Consider the following 15,444-nt stretch of genomic DNA (forward strand, 5'->3'; position numbering starts at 1 on the left):
AGACAGCGTGATGCATTTACTAGGAAGAGGAAAGCTGCACCCAGGACAGGAATAAAGCTGGAAAAGCTAGAGAAGCTCTCATACTTAATGAATTTATCCACATGGTTGCTGAAAACCTCTCCCTTTCTCCAAGAATGGCTCCTGACAGTTTCTAAGCTCACGCACAGCTTTTGCCAGGGAAGACTCTTCACTCCAGGGCTGTTTTTTGATTGTTTCTTACTCACAGGCTCCTTGGCCAGGTTTGTGCTTTATTCCCTTAGAAGTAGTTCTCACCCCAGAGGTGAACCATTTATTAAACACCCCGTGTCTATTGTAACTCCCTCACTAGACATGCCTCCTAACTCTGCTGTACCTCTGGAAATAAAGGCAGTGGAGACAAGCCCGAGGAGACAACGTAAGACACAACGTGCTACTGTGGTGCTGGCTTGGACTTCTTTCTAAACTTGTGAATGGGAAGAACAACAAAGCCACCCAGAGCAAGTGGCAACAGGCAGGCAAGCGTGCTGTAGAACTTGTGGTGATGGCTTTTTCTCCCCCCTTAAAAAGGAACCAAACCCCAAACCTCATTGATCTTTAAAGTTCAACTCGCAGACAGAAGGACAACAGGTTACCAGTGCTTCTGCCATGTAGCTACAATCCCTCTTTTTCCCCTTCTATCTGTTAGCAGCTCAGCTTACTCTGCTACAGAGGAAGACCAACAGGTTGCTGTGTCCACCCCTGACCACAGTCAGGCCCTGGAGGCAGCCAGAAGCCCCAGGGAGAGCAGCTTCTGCCATGGGATAGTCCCATCATATGTCTATGGGCTCTTCTCATCAGCCCTTGATGGCAAATGAAATCCTTGCTCAAAGCCTTGCTCGCCACAGCCCTTCTGCAAGCTGAGGGCTGGGGAGAGCAGGCAGCACTGCCTGGCCTCAGAGCCAGAGCAGCCCAGGGGCACAGCCAGACTCTGCGCACGAGGCAAAGCACCTTTCCTCTGGGAAGGGAAATGCATGCAACAGGAAGCAAGAGCAGAGCCTGGGAACGCCAGGGAGAGCTGCTGTGGCAATCAGGTGACTGCAGCTTGTGCCAGCACCGTGAGGGATCCAGCTGAGAGCACGAGCAGAAGCCTTCACCCCCAGCCCAGGGCACTGCCAGCTGGAGTGGGGCTGTGCCACTGCATCCCAGTGCAGGTTTGCCTTTGAGCCCGGGGCTGCTGCTCCATACCACAGCCCCACCTGGGGCAACAGTGTGCCCATTCCCACTGAAACGAGCAGGTGCTTCCCTTTCCTTCAGAGAGAGCAGAGCTTGCTGCCTCCATAAACGTGCTGTGGCCTATTGCCTGCAAGCAGCTCTCCAAGGCCCTGGCTGCTCTTCCCACGGGCCTGGCCCTTGCACCCACTCCAAAGGCATCTTTTATCGTAGGCTGGGAGGCTCCCTGGGCACGGGTGCATGTCACATGCTGGCAGGGGAGGGGAGGCCCTGCCTGAAGCCCTGTGAGAAGAGTGAGAAGCACAGCTGATGGAGGTTTGTAGGGATGCAGGGCCTCGTGCGTGGGGACCACGGCAGCGGCGGTGAGGAGGTACGGGCGCTTTAATCGCGCCTGGGCCACATGCCGGTAGCAGGGTGCTGGGTTTGCATCCAGCCCAGGCTGGAGAGCTGCCACACAGGACAAGGAACACAACTTTATTTAAAAAACCAATAATTTAGCTCAAACACGAAGGGGGTTGCAGAGGGCTGACCCAAGCAGGAAGAACAGTACGTACCCACGGAAATTAAACCAGACCAGTCTCCTTCTCGTGTAGATGATGCTTTCAAGTGCCCTTTCCTGTCCACAGCTCTACCTCAGGTCCTCACCTGCACGCAAAGGAACGCAGACTCCCGGGGCTCTGTGTAACCAGGCAGAGGAGGGCGAGCGCCTGCCACACGTGAAACGCCGGCCCTACCTCCAGACCCCCACGGGACGGCCAGAAAGCCAGAAGAGAGACACCAGCATCTACACCACCGTGCAAGCCCGCGGGGAGAGCTCGCGCTGCTCGTCCCTGGCAGTCCACCTCCCCGTGCCCCGCTCCCAGCGCTGCCGTGCCCAGGCGCAGCAGGGCCCCGGCGCCTTGCCCCTCTCGCCGGGCACGGCGGCGCCTCGTCCCGCAGCACGGGCTGTGCCCCGCAGCCGCTACTGCACTTTCTTCTCCTCTGTGAAGTGGCTCTTCATGCAGTCGCCGTTCTGGTACACAGGGCCGGAGCCTTTCCTCAGGCACCACGCCACACACTTGTAGAGGACGAAGCCGAGGGCGGCCAGACACAAGCAGAGGAGAGCCAGGATGTCCAGGCAGAAGTACTGGACCAGGGAGAGGTCGTAGACGGCAGGGCGGAGGTAGGGTGCCCCGTCGTGCCGGAGGATGTACTCCAGCCAGTACACTGTCCTGTTGAGGGCAGGCATGGGCCTGTCCAGGTGCAGGGCCGAGATCAGCTTGGCCGCTTTGCTGTAGCTGCAAGGGAAGATGACAAGTTATCCTTCTGACAGGAGCTTTGCAGCCGAGAAGTGGCCTGAGGCATCCAGCGGTGCTTTCAAGTCCCAAAGATACACCAAGAGAGCGGCAAATCTCTTCAGACGTGCCTCTGAAAGCCACCCTGACAGCCACTGTCAGCCACAGCCAGACTGGGTATGGTTTCTTAGCAAGCCTGTCAGCTCAGCCCCCAAAGCACCTCTCGGTGGGGTCAGGTGGATTGCTGCTTTCTGAGGGGTTTGCTACCCAAGGACCTGACCCAGCATCAAGCAACAGTTGCACACTTGACAGCTTATCCAAATCCTTCAGGGTACCCATTTGTAACACCTTAGCAACTTACACTGAGGTCAGCAGTCGAGAGCTCCTAATAGCTAACCAACAAACCCCACAAAAGCTCTCCAGCAGCGTCATAAAGCACAAGACCTGTCAACTGGATGTGTTAGAAAGCAGGAGCCCTGTGTCACCGTGCTGCAGCAGATCTGGGGAAGGGCAGGGTAGCTGCTCCCTGGAAGGAACAGATGGAGCATCACCTGCAGCCCCCTCTCTGTGCTGTTTCTGCAGAAAGCTGTTAGAACAAGCCCAGGGAGATCCCAAGGTGAGGCTGTGATCTCCCTTTCCCTGATGACAGGCTGGCATTGAAAGGAGAAGAGGTTTGTGCCTCAGCATCTCAGCTGACAGCCAGAACCAAACAGGATCTCACTAACAGCAGCTGCTGCAGTATCCCTGGACTGCATCTCAGCATTTCCAGGCCTGTCTGGGCAGCTGAGCAATGCTTTGCCACTCTGCTGGCACCAGAAGCCACTGTGGGCTGTGTAGGGGTCAACACAGACCAGTCTGTGCCACGGAAGAGCTCTCGGATGCCTCACCTGGGGTCAGAGATAACTGTGACGACAGCCTGGTAAAGATCCTCTTCCTTCACTCTGCTCCAGTCCATGAGGATGCCCATACCCTTTGCCTGCACTCTGGTCATGATGTCAAACTGGTCCCCGTAGAAAGGGAAGCCCACCACGGGCACACCGTGATAAATGGCCTCGAACACACCGTTCATCCCGCAGTGGCTGACGAAAGCTTTCACCTTGGGGTGGCCTGCAGGCAGAGGAAGGGCAGCAGCTCAGCGCCTTCCACGCTGAAACACGGCTACTCGTGGCTTCCTCGGCACTGAGGGATGTCTGGGGGGAAATCAGGTCTGCTGAGCAGAGAGGGTGGTACCCTCCTGGAACACCCCTGGCCTTTGGCAGCCCAAAACCTGCTGGGTGGTGTCTGGGAGATGGAGGCCAAGCAGCAGCTTCATGCAGGCATTAACGACCATGTCTTGTACGTGCTTTTGTACACAACATGCCACAGACTTAGAGCCACGCAGGTGCTGCTGCCCTTGGATGCCTTTGCTGTGGTTTGGATGCAGTTTCAGGGGTGCTGCTGGCGGCACACACACAGCCAGAGCCCAGCCTTACCTAGCAGGTCGTTCTGGGGCAGCCACTCCATCATCAGCGTGTTCTCACCCAGGTTTCTTGGCTTCTGCCCAAAGTATCTGCACGGGGAGATACAGGAGGGGGGCAGAAAAAGGGAAAAGAAACACACAGAGAACAACTATCAATCCCACCAGCTCAAGAGATGGCAAGCAAATGCTGTGTTTCGAGATGAATCACAGCTGAACGTTGATTGTCAGGGAACTGGCGTGGCAAGGGGAGCCACCCCCTCCTCACCTCCACACCACCCTCTGCGGGAGGCGGGCGAACGCACCGGCCATCGTCTCCACCAGCTCCCTGGGAAGGGCTCGGATCCCGATGCCAAAGGAGACCACCACAACGCCTGCATCTGCTGCTTCCACCCAGAGACGCAGACCCTGGGGGCAAAACACACACAGCTGCAGAAAGGCCCTTCCCACTGCTGCCTCTGCCGGCGGAAAGTCACCTGCGGAACAGACGCAGCCAAACCCCCCCGGAGCACAAAGCTACCTGCGTTTCACCAGGGAGCAAACTAAAACCACTGTGGTTTCTGCACCCATCCAGTCAGAAACTACTTGAGCAGCTGCTGGGCTTGGGAGCTTGCAGGGAGATGTCCAAAGCTTTCATTCATGGCATTGCCTCCTGCTTTGCAGACAACAGAATCACTCTTGAGCAAGGAGGTGTCTGAAAACACAGGATCCACATAGGAGCAGCCAGAGCAGCAAAGGAAACTGGAGGAAGAGGAGGAAGAGGAGGAAGAGGAGGAAGAGGAGGAAGAGGAGGAAGAGGAGGAAGAGGAGGAAGAGGAGGAAGAGGAGGAAGAGGAGGAAGAGGAGGAAGAGGAGGAAGAGGAGGAAGAGGAGGAAGAGGAGGAAGAGGAGGAAGAGGAGGAAGAGGAGGAAGAGGAGGAAGAGGAGGAAGGCAGGCTGTTTTCCATCACCACTGGGGCAGGAAGCCTGTCAGGGTCTGTATCCATAGGCTGATACAACAGACTGTGCAGGCAGAATGGGGAATAACAGCTCTCTGCAGGTTCTCCACAAGCTCTCACAAGCTCTCTGGCTGGAGGTGGCAGAAGGTTTTGCTGTCTTGTCAGGAGACTCCTACCTGTCCTTGGCAGCTACTCGGAGGCAGCAGGTTTAGCGTTTGGTCATTAGGCAGAGAAGTAGCCCCAGCTCCAAGGAAATCCCACAGCTGTTTGTCCATCTCCAGAAGCCAGCTGTAATGCTACATAAGCAGGTCTGTATCTAGAACCAAGTCCTTACTTTTTTGGACCAGGGCCAGAAGGCTGCAGGAAGAAGAACCCAGCCACCACAGCTGCTCTGGAGCAAACACAGACCAACCCCTCTCCTGCCAGGCTGGCTGGGCTTTCTCATGGTGGGTTCTGTCCCTGCTTCAAGCTTTCCCTGTATCACAACTGGGAATGTTAGGGAAGCTTCCTAAAAACCTTTCTTTGAAAGTGAACACTTCCTTGAAACAAACACTGCAGGAGAACATGAAGGGCAAAGAAGCAGATCTTCCTGTTACTAAAGGAGGAAAAGCAGATGATTGTCGCACATTCTACAGGCTGGAGGACTGCGGTACGGGAAGAGTCACAAAGCACGTTTCAGTGTTATTTTCTGTGGGTGTTTGCCCTTTGTTAGAAGCTTCAGGAACTCAAATCTAACTTTTAAGAAGAGCTTAAAAATCCCTAAAACAGCCCAACAACCAAGAACTGAAGAGTTTTCAGCAAAATGTTGGTTTTGTCATTCTCTCGAGCTTCACATATTTTGAGTGAAATGATCACTAGAACTGCTGAAGAAGCACAAGTACTAGCTGTGCTTTTCTAGATAAGAGTACAATGACCCATAAACCAGGTCGTTACATTATCCATCATAACTGGGCCTTAACACTTGTCTTTCAGGGGGAGCACTGGGGGGCAGCTAGGGAAGCACGGCTGCCCACCGAAAGCTCTCGCCGTCTCTCAAGCACACATCCCTGCTTCACCGTGTCCCAATTAAAGGAACTCGTAATCACAGTGTTTCAAGTGCAAGGAAACAAACACCTTAATTACACAACTCTGCTCCAGTTCGGATGGGAGACTCCTCAAGCTACCCCTGGGCCTGCAGAGCCCCTCTGTGCTGCCAAAACCCACGTGCTGGGTTGCAGTCCCACCGCCACGGCCTCTGCGCTTGCCTCCCTCGCTCTCCCCTCAGGCACCCAGCCATCCCTGTGAAGCACATGAGTAATGCCACAGCAAACAACTCCCTTCTTTATAAGGCAGGGCTGGGGGTGTGTGTGTGTGTGTGGCCAGGTTGGCCCAAGCCAGTGTTTCACAAGACCTGTGGGCTAGTCACTGCCTGACGCAGCTCCTGGAGCACCCGCCGTGCGCCACGTCCCCTGCGCCGTGTGCCACGTGGGAAAGGGTGATGTGCAGACATACATGTCTGGAGAACTCCTGTTCTAGAGCACCTGAGCTCACTCTAACTGCAAAACATCAGCACCCAAACACAGCCTCTGCTCAAGCTACTGTCAGTGGTCTTGAGAGGCTGCCAATCGTTTGAAGCTTCTGTACATTTCCGCCCCTCAGCTGGGACGCTCTGACTGCCCCAGGGCCTCTACCTGGGGTTTATTTCCCCTCAGTGTTTGTAGCAATGGTAAGGCAATGGGGGGCATGGCAGACAGGTCCTGCTCTGTTCCCACGTCACCTTCAGCTGGAGGCTTCAAGAGCTTGTCCCGCTGCATTTCTTACTGGGGATGGTGAGGTCCAGGCCAGAGAAAGCCTCAGGGATGCCTGGGGAGCTTTCCCTCAGGGCTGGACCCTGAGCCACAGGGGATGACACACTCCAGCTTCGTACCCTTTGGAATTCCACACTGAATTTGATGAGGAGACAAGCATAGCTCTCCTCTCTGCATCCTGAAGGGTACAAGCTCAGAGGCAGAAAGCCTGTGAGACACAGGATTACGGAGGAACTTCCGAATCCACACAGATCAGTAAGGAAGCAATGAAGACTAATTGTTCTCCCCATTTCTGCTTCTAGGAACTCTCAAACTACTCATGATCGAGTCCCACGGGTAACACTGCCAATTTGGAACCTCCACACACCCTTTTACACAGACAGTGAAGCCAAACCTCTCTTCAGGGTAGACACCTTCACTCTACACCCTCCCTGCGACCTCCCAGTCCGCAGCGCTCCCCGTGTCCCTGCTGCACCCAGGCTCCAGAGCACACCAGGCTCCTGGCACGGCAGCGTTTCCGAGGCTCTTCAGAAGCAGATTTGCCCTGAACAACTCAATCAGAGCTTCCCTGCACTTACCACGGGGAGGGGCTTTGCGGGCTCAGCGAGGATTCCCCCGGTGAAAATGACGTGGGGGAGCGTGGGCCGGGGGAAGTCCAGCACCACGTCGTTACAGAGGAAGAAGAGGCTGGTGCCGTGGACCAGGTCCAACATGGATGTCTTGGGCTCCACTCGGTGCTTCTCCATGAGGCGCTCGAACTTGGGCAGGATGACCAGCTTCGTGGCCACGCGGGTGATGAGGTAGACGAGGAGATTCCAAGCCCTGCCCAAGAGGCTCATCCTGTCTGTCATCAGGGAGTTGAACTCGGGGACGTAGGCGATGGGGGACGTGGCACCGATCTCAGCAGGGAACCAGAAGCCGGTGGAGATCACGGCGTATCTGGTCTGCAGAATGTGGGCCAGGATGAAGCCGCACATCTCGTTGGGGTCCACCAGCAGCAGGTCGAAGCGCTCGCGCTGCAGCTCCTGCACAACGGTCGAGTTTCCCAGCACCAGGTCGCAGTTCTCCAGGTACTTCTCCAAGAAGGAGAACATCTCCAGAGAGGTCATCTTCCCTTGGAAGACTCGCCTGATCTTCTCCTGCACCCAGGCGTCCGCGCTCTCCCTGCTGAAGATGCCCCAGTAGCTCTGCAGGCGGAAGCTGCGCAGGGGGCTCTCCACGTCCCGGCCCTCGTGCAGCAGCAGCACGGGGTCGTGGCCCCGCTCCCTCAGCGCCTCTGCCACTCGCATGAAGACTCGCAGGTGGCTGTCGAAGACTATGGTGGGCATGATCAGCACCTTGGCACAGTGAGAGGGCTCCGGGCTGAGCGCAGCCGTGAGGAAGACAAGAGCGGCAAGGCACGGTGGCACCTTCATTGCTGCAAGGGGAGAAACCTGCCATTAGTACAGAGGTAAAGAGAATTTAGACAGGGAACTTCTAGAGACAGTCCAGTGGGAGGGCTACCAAGATGCTGAGGGGGCTGGAACGTGTGTGAGGAGGAGAGGCTGCGGGACCTGGGGCTGTTGAGCCTGGAGAGGAGAAGCCTGTGGGGGTGGCCTCACCAACACTGATTAGTACCTAGAGGGTGGGTGTCAGGAGGATGGGGTGACACTCTTCTGTAGCGTCCAGCTACAGGACAAGGGGTAATGGGCACAAGCTGCAATACAAAAAGTTCCACTTAAACACCAGGAGAAACTCCTGAGGGGAGGGAGCCCTGGCCCAGGCTGCCCAGGGAGGGTGTGGAGGCTCCTTCTCGGGAGGTTTCCAACCCCACCTGGACACGTTCCTGTGCCCCCTGAGCCAGGGGAACCTGCTTGAGCAGGGGCTGAGGCTGCAGCAGCTCTGCAGGGGCCCTTCCAACCTCTACCATTCTGTGACTCTAAAGGCTTCATCATGTATTTGGGAAACTAAGAACTGGGGTTGTGGCTGCAAGCCCAAAGCTCATGAGCTTGGAGAGGAGAGCAGTCTGGTGTTCATCACTGCAAAAACACCCCAACAGACCTTCCCTCACCAACATACATCAATAATGAAAACAGCAACATTCACACCCCCCAAACCCCAACCAACAAACCCAAAGTCAGCCATCAGGGGTTTCCCAGAAAGTCAAACCCGTTCCCTCTACTCCTAAGGCTCGGAGTGACTTGCAGAGAGGGAAGCAGCTGGAGCAGCACTGCTGGGTCACAACCTGATCCCTGGCTACTGCTACAGAGCCAGATTTCCCCCCTCTATGCTCAGGCACGAGGGCTGTCTCCCTCTGAGCCCTGGGTGTCTGTACAGCTGGCTGGGAGGCCTGCAGAGCCCAGTGGGATCCCCGGCAGGCACGCTGGGGCTCTGGCCCTTGGAGGTGGGCTAGGCACAGAGCAGAAAGAGCTCAGGTCACAGCAGGTCCCTCGTGGAGGAATCATAGAATCATTTAGGTTGCAAAAGACCTCTAAGACCATCGAGTCCCAGCCCTCCTCTCACCCTGCCAAGCCCACCACTAACCCATGGCCCTCAGCACCTCCAACCACAACCCCAGAGAGCGCCACGCTCTGGCCCGAGAGCTGCTCTGCTGCAGCTCAGCCGTGGGAGGATGGGGAGGCTCCAGGGAAGGGGATGGGAAGGGAAAGCAGGCTCCAGGCCAGGGATGCAGCGGGAGAAGGCGAAGGCAGCGCGTGGCTCCGGGGACACGGCGCGAGCCCCGTGGCACAGCGACGCCTCCCGTCACGCTCCTGCGGCCCCAGCCGGGTTGAGACACCAGCAGCTCGGTTGTGCAAGGGCTGTTGCCACACCACGGGAAGCCAACGCGCCTCACCCACACCTCACATCATTCTGGGACAGGAATTACGTGCTAATTCTTTGGGAACAGCGAGAGGAGAGCAGTGACCCGAGGATCCGGCTCCGACACGCTCGTGAAGCGGGGGGCAGGGAGGATGCTCTGTAACAATTACAGGTGGATTTTGGATGGCCCCACGGGGCCTGCAGGGATGTGATAAAGCAGAATTTGGCCCAAGGTTTTCTGCTAGTCTCTCCACCGTTGCTTGATGAACTCAGAGTCGGGAAACAAAGCTACACACAAGCCCCAGGCTCCTCTCAGAAGCTGGATATCGCTGGCCAGAGATGGGAGTGTGAAAGTGTCATGTTCCCCCCCAAACCCTTGCTTTCCTGTGCCATGTGGAAATGGACATGGGAAAGAAACAGAGCAGCCACTGTCTGAGATCCTCCCCTGTTTCAAAGGCAACTCCTGCTAGGATCTGGGCTGCCACTCATCCCACCTGGGGACAACGGGGTGGCTGTGCCTGCAGGAGCAGGGAGAACACCAGAGATGCCAGCAGATATCAAGGGGGGGGTAGTTGGGCCCACAGAGCAAGAGCTCCAGGAGGATGGAGACAACAGTGATGGGCTGGAGACAGCAGGAGCCCTGCAAGGAAAGTCAGGACCTGCCCAGGATCCTGCTTCCCTGCCAGCAGCACCGGCCACCATGGAGCTCCAGCCCATGAAGCTGCTCTAGTTCCCAGCTTACTCGAGAAGCCCAAAGGGGATTTATCCTGCACAACTCCAAGGAAGGTAAAACCCTTGCTACGACACCGTGCAGCTTCTGGAGAAGGGTGGGAGGGAGGCAGAGAGGGTGGCAGCCCCACACTGCTGGCTCCAGGACAGCCTCCATGGCAGGAACAGGTACAGGCTTGTCCTGGGGCATCTGGTGGGTTACACACACAAGGGTGTTGGGAAGAGCAGAAGAGGTGGTTCTGTACATGGGGTGGGGTGTTCTCTCATTGGGCAACAAGGAAAAGGTGAAGAAACAGTGCAGCTGAAAGGAAGTTACCTGAAGTAAGAAAGCCTGCCACCCACCCTCAGCAAGGACCACGTCCTGCCATGAACCCATGTGCCAGAAGCTTCTGAGTCACTCAGCCCTGCCAGCACCTTCTAGGGGCTACCAAAATCCAAGTGACAAGCAAGGGGTCAACGTCTGCCCCTGGCAGATGCAGACACAGGACACCTGCAGACTGCTCTTAGCTGCTTCATCCCTTCCAACGTCAGCAGCAATCCCTAAAGGTGCTGGCTTGGGAATCGCTCCCTGCCCAGGCAGCAAGGGAGGCTGTAAATCTCCCAAGGTGTGGGAAGACGCCAGGCTGCAGGAAAGGACCTTTTTTTCCCTGCCTCAGACCAATACCACCAGAGCTGATCTCTGCTCTGTCTGTGCCCAGACAAACACCCTGGCCACAGCTCCAGCCTGAGAACTGTGCCAGATACATCAGGCAGGTTTTCAAACAGGCACATCCCCGCTTTTTAGAGCTCCTGAGACATAATGAGGGCAAAACCACCAGCTCAAAGGGCAGCACTCTGCTGGCTCCATCCCTTGTTCAGCAGCTAGTCACTGGTAGGATCCCAGGCTGGTGGCAAAGCCTTGGAGAAGACCTAATGCAAAATCCAAGCCAATGACAGATCCCACCTGAGATCCCAGGGCAAGGCAGATTGAACCACCTCCTCCTTTGTGCTCTGAAATCCTGGGCTGGGGGCTAAATCGGGTAAATATTGCAAGAAATAGCCCTGCCTCTGCAAGAAGGTCTGTAAAGGGTGAACACTGCCTTCCCTGCTGTTGTGACAAGCACTCGGTAAAGCCAAACGTTTAGCTCATGCAGAGCAATCCCCCTGTAACAGCACAAGCAACACCAACAGCCAGAAGGCAGCACCCAGGAGAACCATTTAAAGAGCTTGTGCCAGGGAGCGTTTAAGTTTCACCACTACGGCATGCAGGGCAGATCAGGCACCTTGGGAAGAGGCAAGGGCAGAGCCTGCTACGGGAGGGTGGGCAGGGGGAAGCCTCACTGACACTGCTGCTGTGGGCAGTCCATTTTGGTATCAATGGAAGATTACACCAGTTTAACCTGAGTGAAGTAACTGAACACCTACAGATCTAAACATAGAGGGTTCCTTAATTCAGGTGCCTTTTACTGTGTTGAAGTACTAAAACCTCTGACACAAGCAGTCTAGGCAGAGAAGCCCATGAAGGAAGGGCAGGGAACAGACCCTGTTGCAACAGCCCTGCCTTTTACATCCCTCCCTCTCCTCCAGTACTCCAGGTTGTCTAGTTCCTGCCAAAGATCAGGAAACCCATACACGAGGCTGACTTATTTCCCCTCCAGCATCCTAGTCTCTATCCAGCTCTTGCCCAAGGTAAGAAGTGTTTTGACTGCAAACTCCACAAGAGTTAAAAAAGCAGCACAAGTTGCCCCGAACCACAAGGAAAGTCATCTTTACTGTGATGCCCAAAACTCTTCCTGGAGTAAGAAGCCAAAGTTTGTGTGAGACAGAAATAAACAGGATCAGCTGCTACTATCAAGTTGATGGCAGCCAACCCAGTCACGTCTAACATATGGAAGATGAAAGTCCTTGCAAACAGGCAGGTAAATAACAGTAACATCAAAACATGAATGGCATGGTGTGCCAATGTCAGTATTACAGTAGACTAGTATTAGTGGTCCAGTATAGAAAACAATGAGCAAGGAAAATTCCAACACTCTCCTTCCAACAGAAGCCTCCCCAGGCAGCCCACGGCCCTGAGGCTTCAACAACATGGTTTGCACAGAGTGAACAGTGCACAGCTGCTCTGCCCCACACAGCATTTGCTTTTGGACGTCTTCCTGGCAGCCCACAACAAGCAGAGAGAACAAAGAAAGGCCAGATCCCCAAAAAGACCAAAGGGAACAACCACAGCAGTGACCAGGTCAGCATCGGAACAACCGGTGCTTTGTGCCCACACTCGGTTCGAGTGCTTCCACACAACGTGCTCTGCTCATCCTCACCCATTTGGGGCAGGCAGGGATGTGGTTTCCTATCAGTTCCAAATTTTGGGGACCTTGGGCCTTCTTCAACATCCTTCAAAGCTTACTGGAGTTTTACAGAGGAAAAATTCGAGACAAGGTGGCAGGCTGTGGGCCAGCAGGAGGCTGGCAGTCACAGGTCACAGCCAGGGAACCCTGACACTACAGAAAATACCGGTCCATAACGGCTGAGAAAAGAACCAGAGTCCTGTATCTCGGTCTGTCAAGGCATTTGGAGCTACACACACCTTCAAGAACCTGAGCTGGGGGGATGGCCTGGCCTCCTGTCATACATTAAGTCTGTCTGGGTGGTAGGCAAGGCTTCCCCCGCTCCATATCCACAGGCGTCCTAGGTGTCTCCTGAAAGGGACAGAGATGGTTTGTGACACCATGGTGCTCTCCAAGTTCTTCCAGACAGCCTTCTTCCCCTCGCTTGCAATATGGCTGCAGACACAGAAGCAGCTGCTGTGGGGCTGTGCTCCCTGGGAGCAGCCTCAGGTCTGCAGCACTTCAGAACATTGTTTGTAATCCCTGCATGCAACACATGGAAAGGCTTGGGGCCATTTCCAAATGCTCGTGGGAGCCACAGACCTTGAAGTGAGAGCCCATGACAGTTCAGTGCCCATTTGGGTCTTAAGAAGGAGTTATGTCTGTATGACAGCCAAGATGAATCAGCCTTTGAGAAAAGGACTCCAGAGGAAACTGGAGAGACACAAGCACACCAGAACCTAGGGAAGAGGTCAAAAAGGGTGGGGAGGAGAAGAGTCTTCCATTTACTGCCCTGTCATTTCAGCATCTTTCTGCAGAGACGTGACACGGTGAAAAAAATAAGACATTAACACCCCAGAAAGTTGTGAAAGTTTGTGTAGGAAGCAGCAGGAACTGATAGAGTCCTGACAGACGAGTCTGGTCGCGTTCGACACAATTACAGAGGCGCAGGAGCCAGAGATGAGTCTTATCTCAATAAAACAATTAACGCCCTCCCATAAAAAAACCCCAAACACAAACGAAAGCCCCAAAAGCAAACCAAGCAGCCTCTTGGCTCTGAGCACACCAGAGGAATGAAACCTGGCTGAGTTTCCATAAGCAAAGGTTGAGGAGGACCCTTAGGAAGAGGAGGCAGACCAGGAGAGGGAACACACTCCTGAGATCTAATCTCCTAGAGGAAGATGAAGCGAGTTACCCAGAGGCGCCTGGAGCATTTGCTAGGGTGCCCGGGCTCCGCTCCTGCGCACTGCAGCGAGCGCATCACCCGCACCCTCCGCTCGCCCCGCGCTGCGCCCGGGGCCGTTCGCTCGCGTCCGGCCGCCCCCGCTCCCGCTCCCCTTCCCAGCGGCACCGGAGCGCCCGGCTGCCTCTGCCCGAGCGCTCAGCGCCGCCCCCGGCCTCGGCTCTGACACAGCCCGCGCCAGCCGGACCCTCCCTCGCAGCCCAGGGCAGCCGGACCCTCCCTCGCAGCCCAGGGCAGCCGGACCCTCCCTCGCAGCCCCCGCCAGCCGGACCCTCCCTCGCACCCTCCGCCTCGCAGCCCAGGGCAGCCGGACCCTCCCTCGCAGCCCCCGCCAGCCGGACCCTCCCTCGCAGCCCCCGCCAGCCGGACCCTCCCTCGCACCCTCCGCCTCGCAGCCCAGGGCAGCCGGACCCCCGCCTCGCACCCCCCGCCAGCCGGACCCTCCCTCGCAGCCCAGGGCAGCCGGACCCTCCCTCGCACCCTCCGCCTCGCAGCCCAGGGCAGCCGGACCCCCGCCTCGCACCCCCCGCCAGCCGGACCCTCCCTCGCAGCCCAGGGCAGCCGGACCCTCGCCTCGCACCCTCCGCCTCGCAGCCCAGGGCAGCCGGACCCTCCCTCGCAGCCCCGGGCAGCCGGACCCCCGCCTCGCACCCCCGCCGGGCAGCCGGGCGCTCCGCCTCGGGACGGGGTGAGCTGCTGCCGGCCGCCCGGGGCCCCTCCGGCCGCGGTGCCGACACCCACCTGCGGCGAGTCCGGCGGAGCGCGGCCCGGGACGAGGCGAGGCCGCGGCGCCGGCAGAAGCGAAGCGCGGCCGCCGCCCGCCGCCGCCTTTGAGGCCGCTCGGCGCTGGGCGCGGGCGGGGCCGGCCCGGCCCACACACACCCCCCGGGCCGCGCCCGCCCGGGCACAGGCCGCGGGCGCCGGCGGCTCCCCCCGGGCGGACACGGGGCCCAGGCGTGCCCCCTGCCCGCGAGAGGAGCGGGCCCGAGGCCGGGGACGGCGTCCCGGGGCGCAGGGACAGCGCAGGCCCGGACGGGGCCCGTTCCTCGGGTTCCAGCGTCAGCCACGGCTGAACGGCGCCCGCCACGACGTGTCTGCTTCCCAACAGCGGGACCGCGGCTGACGGAGGTTGAGGCTGCGGGGCAGCCGCCGGAGCCTGGCAAGGGAGTTTTAACCCGAGGAGCGCCAGGCACACAGCTCTGTGTCTCACCCAGGATCGTCACACTTGCTCAGCCAGGTGCTCATCTCTGAGGCTAACGACATTCCTTGCATCTGCTCCCGAAACTTCGCCTGACACTGCACCTTCTCCTGCAGCTGCACCTTCTCCTGCAGCATAAGCTACACCTTCTCCAGCATCACATTTGAGATGAAAGGCCAGGGCAAGCGGCGCTGGTTACAGAGCAGCTGCTGGCACAACTCACCTGGCACCTCATCCCGGGGTAGAAAGCAGCATCACAGCACACACGACCTCCACTGAGCCCTAGCCCTCAGGCAAATGTCTATTCCCCGCACCCATGGGCACAGGGGAGGGACACCTCCAAGGGGACACAGACATGAGGTCTTTTAACCAGGTATATACAGAATTTCTCAGTTAAGCCTGTTGGGTTTTATTCCCATGGGCTGGTGCTACTTGATTCTATTGCCGCCTGCCCTGCGATACCCGAGATGAGCTAACCAGATATTCTGGTGGGAAGGGACTTGAGCAGCCTCAGTTTGTCTTACTGTAG

At 57.2% G+C, this 15,444-nt stretch overlaps 2 protein-coding genes across 2 annotated transcripts; one reads left to right on the forward strand and one right to left on the reverse strand.

Moving 5' to 3' along the window:
* Positions 1–1,647: 1,647 nt before the first annotated feature.
* Positions 1,648–14,507, reverse strand: LOC104559430 (2-hydroxyacylsphingosine 1-beta-galactosyltransferase). Its single transcript, XM_062001393.1, has 6 exons — positions 14,459–14,507; positions 7,222–8,060; positions 4,187–4,326; positions 3,935–4,011; positions 3,350–3,569; positions 1,648–2,465 (listed from the first exon to the last, which is right to left on the reverse strand). Exons 2-6 carry the CDS (start codon positions 8,056–8,058, stop codon positions 2,150–2,152), a joined length of 1,590 nt encoding a protein of 529 aa, XP_061857377.1. The 5' UTR covers positions 8,059–8,060; positions 14,459–14,507; the 3' UTR covers positions 1,648–2,149.
* On the forward strand, positions 13,656–14,840 carry LOC133625971 (proline-rich protein 2-like). The gene is made up of 2 exons (XM_062001641.1): positions 13,656–13,785; positions 13,945–14,840. Exons 1-2 carry the CDS (start codon positions 13,656–13,658, stop codon positions 14,838–14,840), a joined length of 1,026 nt encoding a protein of 341 aa, XP_061857625.1.
* Positions 14,841–15,444: the final 604 nt, after the last annotated feature.

Source organism: Colius striatus, chromosome 8 (genome assembly GCF_028858725.1).
Source record: "Colius striatus isolate bColStr4 chromosome 8, bColStr4.1.hap1, whole genome shotgun sequence".
Lineage (NCBI taxonomy): Eukaryota > Metazoa > Chordata > Aves > Coliiformes > Coliidae > Colius > Colius striatus.